Raw genomic sequence first — 20,084 nt, 5'->3', positions numbered from 1 at the left:
GCTTATATGGGCTGCCGTCTCTAGTCTGTACACATGACTTACAGGAAATGGAGACATAATAAACTTCTAGGCTGTGTGCGCATGGAGTTCAAGAACGAATGATGGAGCATTCATCTGTAGTTTCTTTGATCTGTGAGTACAAAAAGGGTTTATTTTTATCCAAAATAACGCACACTGCAAAATACATTGTAACGTTACATGTGAAGAGTGGGATGGCTAGCATGTAAATCACAAACGTGTCTAGAAAATAATTTGTCAGCGAATCCATGAGTGACATTTATTGGTGTGATAGCTATTGCCTACTTGATGCCAATTTGAGATATCAATGAAAAAGTAATTGTATAAAGAAAACTTTTGCGATTAAGAAATTTACTTGCATCAAAATGGCTACTTTCGTTTCCCCCTCAGCTGACTTTGCTGGGATTTGAAGCAATGTTTAAAAACACCATGCATCCGCAATCTACTACGAAACGTGATGTAGGCCTATTCAAATTTCCCTTAAAGGTGCTCTAAGCCAGTGGTTCTCAACCTTTTTTCAGTGATGTACCCCCTGTGAAATATTTTTTCAGCTACCCCCTAACCAGCGCGAAGAGTTTTGACAGTGATTGACAGGTGATGGCGGGTGGCATATGTTACAGGTTGGGTCGAACCATCTTGGTATGGGGGGGGCTTTTTAGGATAATGAAATTGAATAGCCTACTGAAATGTAAAATTCATTTTATGAACTTATATTTTCCTGAAATATTTATTAAATAAGTATTTTTGCATGGATTCTACTTTTTAAATATATGTATATTTTAAAATCTCACGTACCCCCTGGAATGCCTTCACGGACCCCCAGGGGTATGCGTACCCCCATTTGAGAACAACTGCTCTAAGCGATGCTGGGTAACGTCACTTCTGTTGATTTTCAAACAAAACAGAGCTTGCTCTGTACTTGCTTTTGTACTTAAAAACTACTTAATCATAGAAGGGTTTTTAAGGTGATAATGGGCAATGTAGATATTGCATTAAAGATCAGCCATTTCTTTCTACAACAGTCGAGGACCCTTTTGCAATTATGTAAGCACATAATGTAATCTGAAAACTGCTGCCCTGATTAAAAAAAACAATGCAACTGATCTCAGCTGGTATTCTGTTTATAATGGAGTGGAGCAACCATGTCACTTGCCCCCCACCCCTCACATACAGGTACCCCCCCCCCCCTCTCACACACACACACACAATTACCCCCCCCCCCCACACACACACACCCACACATTTACACAACATTACACCAAACACACGCACCAATCCCCTCCCCCATACACATACCATTTCATCACCCCCCCCCCCCCTCCCCCACTCTAATCACACAATGCAGAGAAGTCTAACTCTCCTCTTCTTTTAAGTGAAGCATTGAAGAGTTGTATGGCCCTGGGGACAAATGACAGTCTGTCAGTTGTGCATGGCAGTGAGCGTAGTCTCCAACTGGTCAAGCTCTTCTGCTTTATGATAGTGCTGTGGAGTGGATGACAGTCATTGTCCAAGATGTTGATTAGTTTGTTCAGGGTCCTTTTGTCTGATATTGAAGTGATGCACTCCAGTTCAGCTCCCAAGACAAAGCCAGCTTTCCTTACCAGCCTGTCTTGTCGCCCAGCATCCCTCTTCTTAGTGCTTCCTCCCCAGCATACCACAGCATACCACGCTGGCAACAACAGACTAGAACATCCAGAGGAGCTTGCTGCAGACGTTGAAGGACCGCAGCCTCCTCAGGAAGTACAGCCTGTTCTGCCCTTTCTTGTAGAGTGCTTCAGTGTTGACTGACCAGTCTGGTTTATTATCCAGATGTATCCCCAGATACTTGTAAGTGTTTACCACCTCCACATTGACCCCCTCAATGGTGACTGGCAGCAGAGCGGGCTTAGACCTCCGGAAATCCAGCACTGTCTCCTTGATCTTTGCAGTGTTGAGGTGTAGGTGGTTGAGTTTGCATCATTAAAAAAAACCTGTTGCTAGAGGAGCTATACGTCTAGATGTTGCCATCCCGTCTGTTCTATATTGACAGCACGGTAACTTAAAAAAAAACTGCATATACACAATGAAACAGGAAAAACTGGTTCTTGGAAGTTAGAATGTGGCCACAGGCTCCTTTCCCCACATTGCAGGACTATTTCATTTAAAACCAAACAGTGGGAGACTCAAGCAGGCCACTCTACCAACTCTTGCCCTCAACACCTTCAACAGAGGCACCATAGCCCATGTACAAGCCATCATACTTGAGTACTTGTGTAACATCACATCATACTTGTGTAACATCACATCATACTTGACCAATGGCTGATAGCCTACTGCAAAGCTACCCTTGCACTGCTGCTATAATTCTTATATAACTATGTTTAACATTTTGTCCATATAATTATACTATAACTGTTATATATTTTCTTATTATATTGTCAATACTGGTCTCTTATATTGTCCATATTTAATGCTGGTCGCTAGACTTTAACCCTGCACTGTTTGCACTGTTGGACTTATTTGCACTACCACCATGACACACACCTTACTGAGCACCTTACCACGGCATATTAAATCACAGGGTCAGTCCCTGCCCTGTCACTGCAAGTGCCTCATGCTTATCCATTACATTACATTCATGTGGATCATTCATGCTTATACAGTACAGTACATTCATGTGGATCCTTGTTCTAGTATCTTTAGTGTATTTTACTGATCATTTTAGTCATGTGGATTTGTTTTTTTATCATCCTGTTTATGTTTATGTTGTGCTTGAATTTTCCCTTGGGGATCAATAAAGTAGCTATCTATCTATCTTTTGCTGTGAAAAAAATCAAACGAAGCGAGCTCAGTTAACATGAATGACTAGGCACCGTTGCTTACATATCTATGGTTGGTCATAAAACGAAGCACCAACAACCTAGTTAGCTACGTTGCTGATGCTTCATTTTATGTTCCTTTCTTCAAAGCTCACCTCAAGACCTTTCTGTTTCAGGAACACTTTTCACCTTCCGCCACCGCTTGACTCATCGCAAATGCCCTTTTTTTTACTGTCTGTTTGTTTTTGTGTTGTCTTGCTTTATTTGTGTTGACTTTGTAAAGTGACCTTGAGTCTGAGAAAGGCGCTATATAAATAAAACTTATTATTATTATTTTATTATTATGTGTAGGGACCCTGAGGGAGCTACTGACGAGGTTTGGTTCAAAAATTCTATTTGGGAAGCATTTGGCTCACTGCCCCTAGCTAATCCACTGTTGGCGAGTTGGGGCTGTAGCATATACCGGGCTAAGCTCTGTAGTGGTTGATCAACGAAAAATACTGTCTCCACGGCTTATTTGATGTGTTTTAATGCAGAAAAACACCCTGGGGTCAATTTTTGCCGGAATTACACGTGATAAATGGATGTCGGAAAGTGAGAAGGCAGTGAACAGTGGATGTGAAAAGAAAGAAGTGAAACTAATCTGCCCAGAAAAAATCCAGCATTGTGTAATACTATCTTATGTTCATGGAATGTAGTATAGACTATAGGTGTATCAGGTTGCTTTAATACAGTGGCCTGTAATACGTTTTCGTAAAATGAGATTTTGTTAATAAAAAGCACTAAAATCAGGGAATGTTAAATGACCTCTTGATTTCCTGCAAGCCAGATGTACTGTAAACAATGAAGCTGTCAAATCAGAGCAGCTATTTAACTGATGTATCTGGCTGATCATCAACACTTGATGTGTTTGTCACTATACTCTGCATAATGTGTCTCTAATGTGTTTGTGTTTCAGGTTTCTTGTCACTCATAGACTGTGGACACTGTCATGGTAATTGCTTACCATTGATGAATATAGACAGTTTCATACCTGTATCATAGATGGTTATGGTTATGGGATTTGGCAGACGCTTTTGTCCAAAGCGAAGATGTTTCAAAGATGTTGTAGGCCTAAATATGATCATTCTTATAAAGTTGTGATTCAGACACCAGTCAGATCTCAGTTTATCTGGACCTATCCACCCAAGAGCCATATAGTCCGTGCCTTTACCCTAAGGGCTGAGCGATGACCTCCCATCCAACATTTTTTCTAGTGTTAGCTAAAAGTGTTAGCAGGTAAAGTAGAGGATCACATAAAATCAGCATGTTGCCTTCAAATATCTTAAAGGAGAAATCCGGCCGATTTTTACACGGATCTTGATCGCTAGACGTCGCCGAGTGCTGTCGATAAAAAAACGACCAAAATCGGTGCTACCGAACTGGAGTAGCTTTAGCTATTGGAGCTACAATGCTAGGTGTGGGGGCATCATCTAAACTTGCCATTTTGTCTCTGAAAGGTAAACTATGCAAGATTTTCACCTTTATGAAGCCAATTTGATGGTAAACAAACTTGTAATAGGCGAATCGTTCACCTAGCATTGCTATAGCTATACAGTATAGATGTAGTAGTCCCTACCGAGAAAACCAGCCATGCAACTTCCAAAAACGGCGGCCCGCCAAGTCTCGCGAGAATCGTGAACATTACCTTGTCAGGAGATATACCTCTTTGGAGATTTGAAGTTTTTGCCTGTTGTTAATCCTTCACCTCCACAACAAAAGCATTTTAATTGTGTACAGGAGGATAAGTCACGATAAATTTTACAATAGCAGTCGCCAAAAATACCTTAACCTGCATAGTGTACCTTTAACAGACTCAATATGTCATTAAAAGGTCTGTGCAACATGAGCAGGGTCCTTACGTTACAAAACTATATTTTCTACTCATTGTGAAGAAACCGTTTGAATTCAAAGTTTGTACTGTCACATACCTCAGCTTCCAGGAAAGCCCAAAATAGTTTATTTCCCCTCAAAAATATGTAATGTAAATGTAAATCAGGTTTGTAGGCCAAGTATACTTGCGTATACAAGGAATTTGGTCTCTGCATTGATAGCATAATTTTTACTACCATATTTCTCTGGAGACTCAGTCAGGACGATGGAAAATCAGGAACAGGCTTTTATCCTTTTCAATGAGGGGCCAGTGCCCCTCAAGGGAGAGGTACATGTTTGTGTCACCCCATCATGGGTTTCACCAATATTCTCTGACTATAGAAAAGGTTAATATTAACTTATGTTACAACAAAAGAAGTAGTGACCTCTAGGTCCAACCCAGTTTGAATATGCAATAGAAAGGGAAGATAGGGACATGTTTTTTAAAGTATATTTTTTGGCCTTTTGTCTTTATTCTGACAGGACAGTGAAGATAGACAGGAAATAAGTGGGAGAGAGAGAGAGATGGGGTGGGATCGGGAAATGACCGCAGGTCGGATTTGAACCTGGGTCCCCGTGGGCACTCGGACCCGTATATGGTATGGGCGCTGTAGCCTGTATGGGCGCTGTAGCCTGTAGCGCCACAGCGCCCCCCCAGGTTTTCCTGTTCTGGGATGTCTCTCAGAGGCCTGGTCCCATACCGTTATACAAACATTAATGTTTTCACACCTGGAGATAGGCTCCTATTGAATTCAAGGATACTCTGACTACAAACCAAAGACACAAGGGATACACAACAAAATAACAAATGACCAGAAGAAACACACAGTATGTACATTTACAGAAAGGGTTCTGATTCACAACACTTTCAAGACTAAGTCAATCTTATGCAAGTTACAGCATCAAAAGGGAGGCGTGATTATTTCTAACTTAGAGAGTTATAACTGTCAGAGAGCCCTTCCTCCAAAGATGGTCGTTAATTAGGAGCACCCCAATTTACACCTGGCCAAAGCAGTGCTCAACCACTTCCCCCACCCACATTTTTCCTACTGGTCGGGGATCGAACCAACAACCCTTATGCACCTAATTGAGCACTGTCTTTTTTATGAATATATTAATGACTCTGTACCTACATGGAAACGGTCCAAATGATGCCTGAGCTTGCTGAAGTATTGTGGGAATGCAGTTGTTGCAGGAAAAGTTAAACAGAGTATTGTGTACTTGTGACAGTACAAACTTTGAATCGTTTTCTTCACAATAATGAGTAGAAAACGCATAGTTTTGTCACGTAAGGACCCTGCTCATGTTGCACAGACCTCTTAACAGACCTCTTTTTGCCTCTTAACAGACGTTTTGAGTCTGTTAAGAGGCAAAAAGGAACGTTTAGATGATGCCCCAGACTTAGCATTGTAGCTCACTGGGAGAACTGGCCATTAGCTGCAGCTACTCCAGTTCGGTAGCACCGATTTTGGTCGTGATTTTTCCTATCAACAGTACTCGGCGACGCCTAGCGATCAAGATCCATGTAAAAATCTGCCAGATTTCTTTTTTAATGCAACTTACTTGAGGATCATTGCTTTAAGATTCTTTTTAATACGAACCCAGATATGAATTTATTTTTATATTTTTTCGATTCACCAGAAAGTGGAAATGTGCCCAAACTCACTCATGACAAGGAGAAGCAGTGTCTGTCCAAAGGAGCATCAGTGACTTTTACATGTGACACTGGTGATCCTTCTCCAGATTGGCTGTTTCTCTGGTATAGAGTGGTCCCCCTCAGAGATGGTTTACCTGCTCTCACACACACTTCTGGCAGATCTGCATATTCCCTGGAGCTCCTGTCAGACAGCAGCAGAGGAGCTGGAGGCTCCTACAATCTCAACTCAACTGGCCCTGAGCAAAGAGGAGTCTATGTGTGCAGAGCAAAGAAAGAAGAGCCGGTCTATTATACAGGCTACAGCAACCCTGTGTTTCTTTGGGTCAGTGGTGGGTGACTTCAGAGTTATCTCAAATCTGAAAGTGGCTTATATAATAGTACCAAATTCATTATAAAGCACCAGGCTATATTTATGAATATATACCGTATGAATAATTCTAAATGTCTACTGGCAACACTGGTTATATGGCAGTATGGGTATCATGCCTATAAATCACAGCCTGACGGATGTTCTTCTGTGATTGAACTTCACCAGTTGGCAACACCAGCCATCAACCTTGGCACAATGTGTGCTAGGGCCTTCTCCTATATTGCACCCAAACTCTGGAATTCACCTCACAGCTCTGTGAACTGGACTCCATTATCCATTTTAAAGCTGCTATTCATGCCCATTATTTTAGATCAGCGTATTCACTCTAGCTTCATTAACTTAATACACATTTAACTTATTGCAAATATTCCTAAACTGAAGAGATTGTCTTTCATTTGTTCCTTCCTTTTCTTTACGAGTTACCATGTGAATGAAGAGATCTATTTTTTTGTTTTTGTTTTCTTTCCATTCAGATCCTGATTCTCCAGGCCGTCTGACCATCAATCCTAACAGCACCAGTTATGTTGAGTCTGAGTCTCTGTCTCTTAGCTGTGCAGGATATGGAACTGGTTGGACTCTCCATCGAATCACAGATTATATGGAGATCTCCCAGTGTCCTTTCACTAGAGGAGCATCATCCTGGGAAAACAGCACATGCCACATCGGTGTTCTGTCTCAGTATGACAGTGGAGTGTACTGGTGCCAGTCTGAGTCTGGAGAATTCAGTAATGGTTTCTATATAAAAGTTCATGGTAAGTCAGTGACCTAATGTATCTACAACTCTCTTGTATAGTGACTGGGTCAGAAGCTTATATAGCAATATATTTCTAAAATTTCTAAATTCAATTTCATGATGGATTGGACACATGAAAGGCCCTTTAAAATAACGTTATTTCGATGGGGCATACACTCTTAATAGGGCAAACTTCTGCCACACTCTGAGCAAGGCTCTTATCGCTTGTAAAACAGCCAGGAAGTTTAGTGTTCATGGAACACTGCCCCTCTATATTGTATCAGAGTTATGTTCATACTTTGTTGCAAAAGGCACATATTTAGTTTGTTTATTATTGCGCTTCTGAAGTGTAGGGAAACCCCAGTAGCAAATCTTCTTTAGTGCTGCAGCTGCTTTAAGTTTAGATACAGTATCACTCTAAAGATAGTGGTGACAAAAAAGCTCTTTCTAAATCTGACAGTTCTGGTCCTTAATTATGATCGGCTGAATTGCATCTAATGCTGTTGTAAAACCCAGTGCAACCCTTCAGGCTGACCTGATTTCATTCTTTATTACTGCGCCACCACAAATTGATACAAAAGTTATAGTATAGTTAGAGTTGCTGTGTCTTGTCTGGACATTGCTTAGCAACAATTCTGATAGAAGAAATACATTTCTTGGCAGAAGAATGATTATCTATGAATAAGTCATTGCATTTCTCGTTGCCTTTATTTTATGAAATCTTGCCAGTTTAGCTATATGTAGTAAACATTTTAGAAAGTAAGTAAGTAAAATGTATTTATAAAGCACTTTTAAAATACAGTTTACATTGACCAAAGTGCCGTACATAGTGCAATAAGCAGATTGTAGCTCAGTTACAGAAAGGACAATACATGAATACAGATAAAAGGGCAGGGAAAGCCAGGGAGAAGAGGTGTGTTTTGAGCCTAAATGTAAAACTAGTGAAAGCTCTATCGCGCCTCTATCAAGTCTGGTGCGTGGAACATGCGGGAGACCCATGCTACAGGTGACCTGAGAGCTGAGTGGTGGTGAATGAGATCTGCAATGTAGGATGGGGCCAGACCATTTAGGGCTTTAAAAACTATGAGTAAAATCTAGGAGGATAGGGTAATATGCTTCCACTTTGGATCCAGTCAGCAGTCTTGCTGCCGCATTCTGGACCAGCTAAGATCAGTGGTTGAGGGAGTCCCAGGTAGAATGAGTTACAGTAATCCAGCCGTGATAAAAGTGTTAATTACTTTCTCCAGGTCATTAAATGACAGAAAGGGTTTAATTTTAGTGAGCTGGTAAAGGCTGTTCTTGACCACAGCAGCAGATTATGTTGCCTAGAGGAAGCATAAGCTGAAGAGGACCAGACCTAATATGGACCCCTGGGGGACCCCACAGGACATAAAAGTGGAGGATGAGGAGTACTGATCAATAGACACTGAGAATGATTTATTGCTAAGATATGAGAAGAACCATTGAAGAGCTGTACCTCTTATACCAACCCACTGTTCTAGGTGCGACAAAAGAGTGGTGTGGTCGACGGTGTTGAAGGCAGCACCAAGGTCTAGTAAAATCAAAATGGCATTATCACCAGAGTCTAGAGTGTAGAGCAGATTGTTCGTTAAGGTTGTCTCAATGCTGTGACTTGCTTTAAAACCCGATTGAAAGGGCTTTAAAATATCAGCAGAGTTTAAAAAGAAAAGTCACTTAAATAAGCCACTTAAGCCATATTCTAAAACAGATCGTTCTGGTCCTTGATTATATTTGGCTGAATCAAGTTTGATGCCATTGTTGCCACTAATAGACACCTTGACCACATTTCGTTCTATATTACTGCCACAACTTGATACAAAAGTTGGAGAAGCTGCGTCTGGACGTTGCTCGGCAACCTTTCCTCCCTCCCAAAGGTTTCCTCTCTTCAGGTCTTGATATCCCTGCCTCTGCTTAAATTTTATCCCTAGTGGGGACAATATTGATTAATGCTACCTCATATTGATTAATGCTACTTCAAGTAAAACACTGCAACATGAAAACAGTCTAGTGCAAGTAATAACAAAGTCCTTTTAGGCAAGTTCCTCCACTCGGCGGCCATTTGACAACGCTTTTTGGGCACTCGTAGGGCATCCATTTCGGCAGAAATACGCGTCCGCAAGGCTTCAAGACACCAATCTTGCTCCAGCGGCGAGATCACAACACATGATTGGCACGATGTCTTCACAACACACCATATGATTGGCTCAATGTATTCACATCACACCACATGATTGACAACGTTTTGCCGAGGAAGGGGTGGGATATGTGTAGACAACGGCCATATTGGCGTTACAAACTAGCCCCATGCATTTCTATGGAGTATTTTTTGAGTGCTGTGTCTCCACATTAGAAAGTCTCTGGTAATAATCTGACATCAGAAATGGACTGTCACTACTAGCCCCTGTTTACATGGACACTTTTAATCTGATTCCTAAGAAAAGTCAAAAACTAGTAGGGGAGAGTGGGGTGAGTTGTGCCAGTTTTTACTTAAAGTGACTTTAAAGGGAGGCCATGATAGTAATGCTTCCAACTACAATATGAACATATATTTCAGGATGTGGTGCATCTCTGGGAACAATCACTTTCAATCTGAAATATAGTATTGAAGAGATATAGCTTTCTGAAAAAAAGTGGTCTTCTGGCACAACTTGCCCCCGGTGCGGGGTAAGTTGTGCCTTTGAAGAGAATGCATTGGGGTAAATTGTGCCATCGATTATTGAAGTAAAACAGTATATTTTGATCTCAGACACTGTAATGCTTTATAAAAGCTAGACAAATTCAATACAAAATTACTCATTTAAGGTTTATTTAAAGTTATTTTACAACATCAACGGCCAATTTTCTACAAGCCTATTGCGCCACACGAGCACATCAAAGGTCATTTTCCATTGTCACACCAGTTTCATCCATGTTGTAGATCTTGTGTGGAGGGAAGTCATACCTGAAATGAGATTAAAGTTTTGTTGATCAGAGAAGTTTACAGCAGATTTAGGTGGTTGGATGTGGTTGTGTAGATGACAACTCTGCCACTGCTACTACCTAGATGATGTTCCCCCTCTCCTTCCCAGGCTTCCTGGTCAGTGTGTGTGTGTGTGTGAAGTTCACAGCATTTCATGGACTTAGACCGTGAAACATTACTGCTAGTGCCTTTATATGTTCTGCCAGCTCCTTCTCCATACAGTATGCCCTGCCTGTCTTCCTCTTATAACTCTGTGGCATGGTGGTATATTTCTATTTTTGGTCTAAAATAAAGAATGTCACATAGTTTTAGTGATAAAATGTAAGAATAAAATGCACAATTACAATAAAATAATATGTTTAAAACATTATTTATAAGTGGGGGTGAGTATAAGTGGAGGTGCCACTGGCACAACTTAACCCAGGGCCTTTGGCACAAATCACCCCAACCCCACCATTTTGGAAAAAATGCATCATCCATCAGATTTGAGCTAACATCATGCTACCTGTATAGACTCATAATGTAGCTTACCAAAGCACTAAAACATGTGTGAAATGTTTCAAACTTGTCTATAACTGTTTTGACACAACAATCAAAAAAACATGATCATAGAAATTTTACTTTGAAAGGCAAAAAACAGTTCTTTTAACTTAAATGTGCTTACCTCTCCTGCAATGAGGCTCTCTTCTCTGCAGGATGATTGAAATGGCTGAGTCTTCAAAAATGTGTGGTCACATGACCAATTTCTTCTATAGTTTCCTAGAAATAGGGGGTGGCACAACTTCCCCACTGGCACCAATCACCCCACTCTCCCCTATACGTCGCACACTGGAGGGTATATTTTGCTGACTTTATTTGGCGTCAACAACACGTTTCGCGGTTTGCTTCATCAGGTTCACATTCCAATAAAGTCAGCAAAATATACCCTCCAGTGTGCATTGTATAGGCCTACTAGTTTTTGACTTTTCAATAGTTCTACTGCACACCATCAGTACCTGGAGAAAGAAGGGCTGTGCACAAGGATTTTGAACTTTGACTGATCTTTATTCAATCTGAATAAAAATGCCTCATGTAAACACCTCAACCAATCGGATTTAGTCCAATTTGACTAAATCTCCAATCGGATCGAGAGAGGTTGTGTACTCCATTTTGATAATCCGATCGATTGAACAATGCAGGTACAAACAGGTACTCCGATGAGGGCTCACAAACATGCCCCCAACTGTAGCGCTGTATAAGTATAAGTATATATACTCTTTTGATCCCGTGAGGGAAATTTGGTCTCTGCATTTATCCAAATCCGTGAATTAGTGAAACACACACAGCACACAGTGTACACACAGTGAGGTGAAGCACACACTAATCCCAGCGCAGTGAGCTGCCTGCATCAACAGCGGCGCTCGGGGAGCAGTGAGGGGTTAGGTGCCTTGCTCAAGGGCACTTCAGCCATGCCTACTGGTCGGGGTTCGAACCGGCAACCCTCCGGTTACAGGTCCGAAGTGCTAACCAGTAGGCCACGGCTGCCCCAATACAGTAGCCTGGTAAACCAGACCCTGGAATCTTTCAGATTAAGGGTCTGGCCACGAGTAATGAAAACGGCCCGATTCGAGGGGCGGCACCAAGCATGCATTTGAAACTCTCACTGCACGCAGTTGGATAACGCTACGACCAATCACAACAATTCACGGTGTGACGTATCCAGTTCTTGCAAAGGAACGATTTGAGGGCGATTATCTGCTCCTCTTTTAGTTGAAAAGCCAAATCTAAATCCTTTATTGTAGCGGCCAAAGCCGTTTCAAACAACTGGTGTTCATCGGTAGCTATCTTGCAATGTTTTCTAGATGATTCCGGACGTCGCAGCACCATCGTCATCAGTGCAGCTCGCCTTTGTCCCGCCTACACCGATTTGATTGGTCCCTCTCGCTCGAGAGGTAGAAGAAATTTGGATCATTGCTCGTGGCCAGAGTATCTTGCGGGCACAATTCAAATTGTGCTCTCGCGAGAACTCTGGATTTCCAGGGTACCAATACAGTAGGCCTGCACGATAAATCGTTATAAAATCGTGATCTGGATTCACCCCTGTGTGCGATTTAATTTTTAAATGACTTCGATTCTCATCTAATTTTACGAGCCGGCTGAATCACAAATACGACTACTTTTTTCTGTGAGTTTTAAAGCGCTCCCAAGAGCTGCAATGCTCTCCCTTCTCTCACAAAGTTCAGGGCTTCACCCTCAGCCAATGACAAAGCGCCTTTTAGTCACGTGTTTCACTGGTGGAGCGAGTATGGTAGTTCGAAAGCCTTCAAGGCTGCAGCATTGTCGAACTAGTGCGACAGGAAATATAAACAAAATTGATGTTGATTATAACCTAGGTAGCCTACTAGCAGTGTTGGGGGTAACGAATTACAAAGTTACGCACTACTGTAATTTAGTTATTTTATTGGGTGACGAAGTAAGGTAACGCCTTACAATAGACCTCTCTGGAATAAGTCCCGCCTCCGAAACAGCCGTGTCCACCCAACTTCCGGGCGTTGAATGTCTATGGGAAATAACATGGCGTTTTGAAATATCATACCTGTCAAACATCTGTAGGTGGCGAAGTAGAAAAAAATGGTGTCTGCCAAATGGTGTCTGCCATCTAGTTTCCACTGGATTTTTTGATTGTCGGTGCCGTTAAAGTAGAAATATATCAGTAAGAAGCACTAAGCTAACGCACGCTTCGGACGCCGCAACTCCCCGAGTCAAGGTTGCATAGCAACGGCAATGTTTCATAGTTTGTCTTCACCGAAATGGAGTTCGTGGCACCAGAGCCTGTCTACGAAGGTGGCACTAACCCTGCATGAAATCATCATGTTTGATAGGTTGTTAACTCATTGAATGCCAAGCTGTTGCCTGTTACTTACTTGTGTAAACTTTCCGGGAAGTGATCAGCGAGACTGCCACCTAGTGATAGACCCACGAAAATGGCCTGGTTTTGACCTGACGTGCATGCGTCACTGATTCGACCCAAAGCGGCAACCGAGTTATGATAAAATGTCCAGATAAAATGTCCAGATTGTGCGTTTTTATGAGTTTTCGATCGTCATATATTTAATTTCCATTAATCACAGAGTTCCCAAAATCACATATAAGGTGTGTTAGAGTGTCTAGTTTCGTAATTTAAAAAAAAAGCTAAAAACGTAATATTACATTTTTGGCACTCAACGCATGGGAAGGAAAAACGTAATATTACGTTTTTGGCACTCAATGAGTTAATACATTCTGAAAATGTTACTGTTCTGATCAAGGTCATGCAAAATAAAGCTATCGACTCAATACGACTCTGCCTCTGACTCCTAGTCTGCTTATCATTATCTGTTTTTCGTGAAAAAAAAAAATCTCGTCTCGTCATGTCTTTAGTGTCTTTGTCGGCGATTTCTTTCTTTTTCAAATATCTCAGCCAACAAACTCTCAGCACAGTCAAACCAAAATTAAGTCGTGTTCAAAAGAGGCTGAACCTTGCAAACGATTTACTTTTATAGACCACTGAAATCACGCGTGAATCACACATGAAAATGACCATCACGTTAGGTTGTGACTGGTTGTGAGCGAGATTTAACGCCCTCCTCCGCCCGTGTACATCGGAACTAGCTCCCGATTGGCATTAATAATCATTTACTACTTTAACGGCATCGACAATCAAAAAAATCTAGTGGAAACTAGATGGCAGAAGTATGTAGGCCAATCGGCCCACCAGCTTTTTCTACTTTGCCACCATGTTATTTCCCATAGACATTTGACGAACGGAAGTTGGGTGGACACGGATGTTTCAGAGGTGGGACTTATTCCGGAGAGGTCTATTAAAATTTCAGTAGTTACAGTTAGGCTGAATAACCATTCCTGCGTTACTCACAATATCTCTAATATATTGACTTATTTATCCATAGCAGCACGCAGTGATTGCTTATTTGAAATATAGCTTAGCCTAGATACATTCTTTCATTGTAGAAATAGAGCATGCATTCTCTCCCTGCACTGCTCTCCCTCAAATAGGTTGGCTTCAGCCCACACCGCTTGTGCAAGGACTTTTCAGGCAGACTACTGTCGTAGTGTAACCTAGACAATTTTGTTCAAAAGTAGCCTGGCGGGCCATCCTATATCATTGAAATGTATAGTCTGGAATCGACCCATTCACCTCGCTTAATCCAAGGGGCGGGCAGAGAATTGTCTTTCAAACTGCCTAGGCATGCAATAGGCCAGCGCTACGACCAATCAGAACAAAGAGCAGGATGACGTGGCCAGAGCGAGCAAGTTGATATATCAAACTTTTACCGTATCCGGTTGGCAAAACAGCAAATACATCCTTCTTTGAAAGGAATGACTTAAGTGCATTGTGTTGCTCAACTTTCAAAGAAAAGCAAAGTCCAACAAAGTTGACGCCAACGCCGATTCAAACAACCGCTCTTCGTTCGCCATAGCCACCTTCCTTGTTGTTCACCGTCGCAGGACTGTCGTCATCCTGTTAAGCCCGCCTTAAGACTCTCTAACAAAATAGAGCGCTGTGATTGGATGACGTCCACGGCGTCAGTCAATAGAAATCCCTATGGTTTGCTACTAGACGTACAGGCTGAGCAAATTAATTTGCCGCCACTAGGGTGCGTCTAGATTTCTAGGCTAGCATTGAAGTTAACTTTGCAAAGTTAGTATAGCCTACAGTACTTATCACAACGTTGTAAATAGTGTTGTCAATCGCAAACGCTAATTTATTCAAACATCTCTACCGAACTATGTGGCTTAATAGATCTCTGAAGTTCGACTACAAAAAAGAACCAAAACGGCCATCTTTGCCCATATAAGGAGATCCGGGTGTTAATTGAAGCTAACTACCTATGGCAAGTTGCATTGCAAGTTAGCTCTGGGGTAGCAGAAATCAAAGTGTACCGTCTACACTTACCGGAGATCACAGTATCCACTCGAAGGCAGAGGACAAAAATGTGTTCAGGAAAACGTCTGCATTTCAGAGTTTTTCATCCCCGCGAGATTTTAACAGGTGCGATAATTCAAAATCCCCATGTTATTTTCCCATTGGAAAAATCGCCAGATACCGGATCTCAAAGATGGCAGCTTTTTTGTAGACGAACTTCAGAGATCTATTTGCAAAGGACGTAGAGAAACCACCAGTTTGATAAATAAACCAGTAGTGGAGAAATAACTTTTAAGAAATAATCTGTAGCCTAGAGTAGGCTACTGCAAAAAACATTGGGTACTAGTGACGAGAATCAACTAACCACTCAGTCTCAAACCAAACTGAATGGCCAGTTAATTCTCTAAAAGGCAAGCAGTTCAAGAGTGCTAAGAAATTATTCTGTTTTTGATACTGTACTTGAAATGACAAGCTCCATTTCTCTAAAGACTGAAGCTGTAGCTGCAGTATGTACACTTTGTGAAGGGGAAAAAATTGTGGCATCAATCAATATCAATTCTAAGCTAAAAAAATATTCATATTCATATATTCATATTTTTCCCCGAATCGTGCAGGCCTAGCGATGTAGCTGCCTGGCTACTTTAGCTGTTGGAACTAGCAACTCTAGCTAGGTAAAACTGATTGTTTTCGTGTTTATCCGTACCGACAGTACTCGTGACCTTGAGAAACGGAGATCTATGTGAAAAATTGCAAGATTTCTTCTTTAAGTGATGTATATCTGCAACAGGTACATATAGATGATTAGAAGCATGTGGATGGTGTACTACCTGCACATTCCTACAATTGGAGAGAGAAGGTCACCATTAGATGAGGCTCACCTAGGTGGAATAAGGTGCAAGATAATGTGTGTGTGGTTGTGCACGGACTGCATTCTTGGGCCAAATGGGATATCTTATCGGGTCTACAAAGTAAGCACCTTAAGTTCTGAAATGTATGTGGAAGCTCATAGTGATTTAATGGAAGAAAGGAACCATTCCAAAGATGTGGCACCAGGCAGGCACTATTTTTATTCCAAAGGAGAAGAACACAGAAACCATTGACCATTTTCAACCTACAAGTCTTCATAATGTTGAAGGAAATATTTTCTTTAGTGTTAGGAGGTTGGTCTCCTATTTGAAGTTGAATAGGTTAAGTTTGGAACATAACCATGCCATGATTTGGCCTCAGATTCAGACGGCGAGGAAAAAAGGCAGAGATATCGGGGTAGTCTTTTTGGATCTGTGCCTTACAGTCTTGAATTTCCCCTTGGGGATCAATAAAGTATCTGTCTGTCTGTCTGTCTGTCTGTCTGTCTGTCTGTCTGCCTGCCTGCCTGCTGTGGAAGGCACTCAGCTACTTTCAGGTTCCTGAGAAGATTTCAGTTTTGGTTAGAGCATAGTTTGAGGACATTCAGTTGGTGAGTATACCACACCCTTGCAACTTTTGGAGGTTGGCATCATGAATGGATGTACCATTTCACCATTGGTTTTCACCATGGCAATGGAGGTAATTATAAGTGCATCAAAATGGGTTGTTAGAGGATGCTGCACGATGGCACTTGGCTACCTCCCATCTGAGTCTATATGGATGACATGTCAATGCAGAAGCAGTGAAGCATGCTCAAGGCACACTGCAACATTGGGATATTGTTGGGCAGGTGCAGAATTGAAGAGTGGAGCTAGGTCTTGGTATGAGTTGGAAAGTATGGTGACCAGCTTTGTTTGCAAACAAGAAGAGCAAACTAGACATTCAACAGAGGTGTCAAGGTTTCAAGTGAAACTGAAACCTTGTGTGGTGTTGAGAAGAGGAAGATCCGTTGGAGAGAGCAATGGGCCATGGATGCTAACTGGGCACTGTAGAATTTAGTTTGTGTGTGAGGTGCAGAAAAGTGGCCATCAGGCAAATAAAAGCAATACAAGAAGATGGGGCAAAGTGCAGAATTGGAAACTCCTGGTGGATGTTGGAAGGTAACTGTAAGTTCCACAGTGTATTGTTGTGACTATTTTGAGACCAGATATGGTTTTGTATTAGGAGAGTGAGCACATCTACTTTATCGAGCTAACTATTCCCTTTGAAGATGTGATTGAGGAAGCCTTTGAAAGGAAAAACTGGTAGCAGAGGTAAGAAAATGTGACTGCCAAGCCCACACAAGACCAGTGGACATAAGGGCAAGAGGCTTTGTAGGAAAGTCAGCCACACCACTTCTGCTAGATTTTGGTTTTCAAGGACCGTCACTGAAAGGAACTGTAAAAGCAAAAGTCAGTGGCTATGGCTGAGGTGCTTGCAGAGTACTTGGGGTCATGTTGTAACCTGAATTAACTCTGAGATGTCTGAAATTGTACCGCTGTGTGTGTGTTAGGTTGTTGTTGGTGCTGCATGCATAGGCTTGCGTGTCAGTTGGGTTTGTTGCTGATTTGATCATAAATGGCCACAGCAACAACAGCACAGCCACAGCAAGAGGAATGATTAAATAATGTGTTTGGTATGCTTGTCATGTTGATAAGTTGCTGATCAGATCAAAAATTACCACAGTAACAAAGAGGAATGACTCAAGAATTTGTACTGTAGGTATTTGTGGGTGCCCTTATCAAGGGTTTGCATTTTGTTTGTATGTTGCTGATTGGGTCATGAACAGTCAGAGCAACAAAGAGGATTGACTAAAGAATGTTCTGGTACTTGTTGGTGGATGCCCTCATCAAGTAGCCTAGAAATCTAGACGCACCCTAGCGGCAGCAAATGTAATTTGTTTCTTTTGACACATATAAACAGTGCTTGAATTGGACCAAAAAAGTGCCAGTACCCAATCCGTTGATATGAAGAGTCATATACGTTTATATCATATATGTATTGAGTTAAGAAAGAAAATATTCATACCCCTTGAAAATATTGATTTAATGTTGATTTTCTTTTTATCAATATGTTTGTTCTGACTGAAAATGACACTGTCACAGGCCAAAAGGTTGCAAGACAATGTTAGCCTAGAAATCTAGACGCACCCTAGCGACAGCAAATGCAATTTGCAGCCAGGGTCTAGCAACTCTCCGTTGGCTTGCGAGCTGGAAAAATTAAACCTCGATCAGGCCAATAGACCAATTTCACAGTGTCCAGGTGTCCGGCCTCATTGATGTTAATCATACCTTAATTGGCAGGGTAAAACGTCTTCCTGTTTCTGTATTTCCTGTGGACTTTTCTTTTGCTGTCTATGGGACAGTGCTCTTCCACAGGAAGTTGATTTACACAGCGGCCCCATCTTGTGAAATGGGCTAATCACATTGTGTATAGAGTTGGTGGGCGGGCGGTGGGCAGGCTTAACATAATGTTGGCAGAGTTGCAACGGTTCCACGTGAATTCCCTGCTACTTGAAAACAAAGAAGATGGATGCTGCTGCTGGCGAACAGCGCGAAACAAATTAAGCTTTTTTAAAAAAGTTTGATCATCTAGCCAACTAGATGGTAGGAAAACCAGCCAACTAGCTGGTGGAAAAACGCATGGGACTCATGAGTTGTAGCGCTACCCTATTAAGTGCAGAGGGAATTTGAAAGACAACCATTTATCCCGCCCCTCGGATTGAGCACTGCGAACTTTTTTCCCTTGGTCAACCATTGGTCGAGTTAGCTCTAACTGCCGAATAGCTTAGTGTAGGCACTGGAAAGGCATTGGAAAGTTTGAAAGTAGCCTACACCTACAGCCTACTTTTAGAGCAACCACGCCCCCCTCGGAGGAAACAGCTGGAGGCGAATGTGTGACATGTAATGCTTGGAAGTTGCACCATATCTTACTCGATAAATAAATAAAGTTTTCATAATCAGTCCCTTCTTGGTATTGTCTTGATATGGAATAAGCAAAGGAGACGCAATATAGCTTTATCTTTTCAGAGATAAGACCACAATGGAAACATGTAGGCTACCTAATGGTAAACAGTAATGGTAAATGGCTGGTAGGAGCCTACTGAAGAATGCTATTGAAATTGTCTCCTTAATTCCAAATGGAGACACAGTTGACCGAGTGTCCTGGAGTAGATTCCAGTGTAGTTAAGAGCAGGTAAAAACTTAAGGCTGGCTTGCGAAAGAATAGTTCTTTATTCTGGATACAACAGAGTTCTGGTAACCCTGTTGTACGCACAGCACAGCACAGTGTTGCAAGGTGAAGCCAAGGTAATGAACTGAAGCAAAGAACTAGGAAACTCCTGGCTAATTATAATACCAGAATATACATTCACGTCTGGGGTCAAATTGGAGGGGGGGAAAACGGGTAGTGATATAGCCTTATTCAAGATGTCTCCTGTGGGGGAACAATTAGTCCTGTCCCCACAGTTTCTGCAGTATTTTAAACAAAGAACCAAAAGAATGACATACAGAAAAACACTAAAATCTAACTCCACGTACATACGTTATCTAGGCTATATCTGTACCGTATGACTGAAAGAGCTAAGGCCCTATTGGAATAAGGAATACAATCCCAAATAGCGTTAATCAACCAACCACGTTGATGCAAGGAATGCAGTTACAGGTAGAAAGGCAATTATATCTAGCAAACGTAACGTTAGCTTATGGTTTATTTTATGCACACAAACATAACAGGATGGGCTAGATACCTAAAGTTTTTCAAAGTGTTTCCAAATCTATGATTATCCTATTAGGAATGTACAATTTGCTGTTAACAACGTTTTTTTTTT

General features: G+C 41.6%; 1 protein-coding gene across 2 annotated transcripts in view; it reads left to right on the top strand.

Moving 5' to 3' along the window:
- The first annotated feature begins 9 nt into the window (after positions 1-9).
- LOC143134245 (immunoglobulin superfamily member 1-like) overlaps positions 10-20,084 on the top strand; it is a 40,993-nt gene continuing 20,918 nt past the window's right edge. For both annotated transcript variants that reach the window (XM_076294461.1, XM_076294455.1), the window contains exons 1-4: positions 10-132; positions 3,775-3,810; positions 6,369-6,713; positions 7,228-7,506. In XM_076294461.1, the coding sequence (XP_076150576.1) occupies positions 99-132; positions 3,775-3,810; positions 6,369-6,713; positions 7,228-7,506 (694 nt within the window). In that variant the 5' untranslated portion in view covers positions 10-98. The remainder of the gene's footprint in view (positions 133-3,774; positions 3,811-6,368; positions 6,714-7,227; positions 7,507-20,084) is intronic.

Source organism: Alosa pseudoharengus, unplaced genomic scaffold (assembly GCF_046254945.1).
Source record: "Alosa pseudoharengus isolate Yale_2024_CS ecotype anadromous, Long Island Sound unplaced genomic scaffold, YU_APseudo_1.1 YU_APseudo_1.1_scf_1, whole genome shotgun sequence".
Classification (NCBI taxonomy): domain Eukaryota; kingdom Metazoa; phylum Chordata; class Actinopteri; order Clupeiformes; family Clupeidae; genus Alosa; species Alosa pseudoharengus.
Note: the sequence above shows the minus strand (reverse complement) of the source record. Positions and strands in the feature narration are given on the sequence as shown.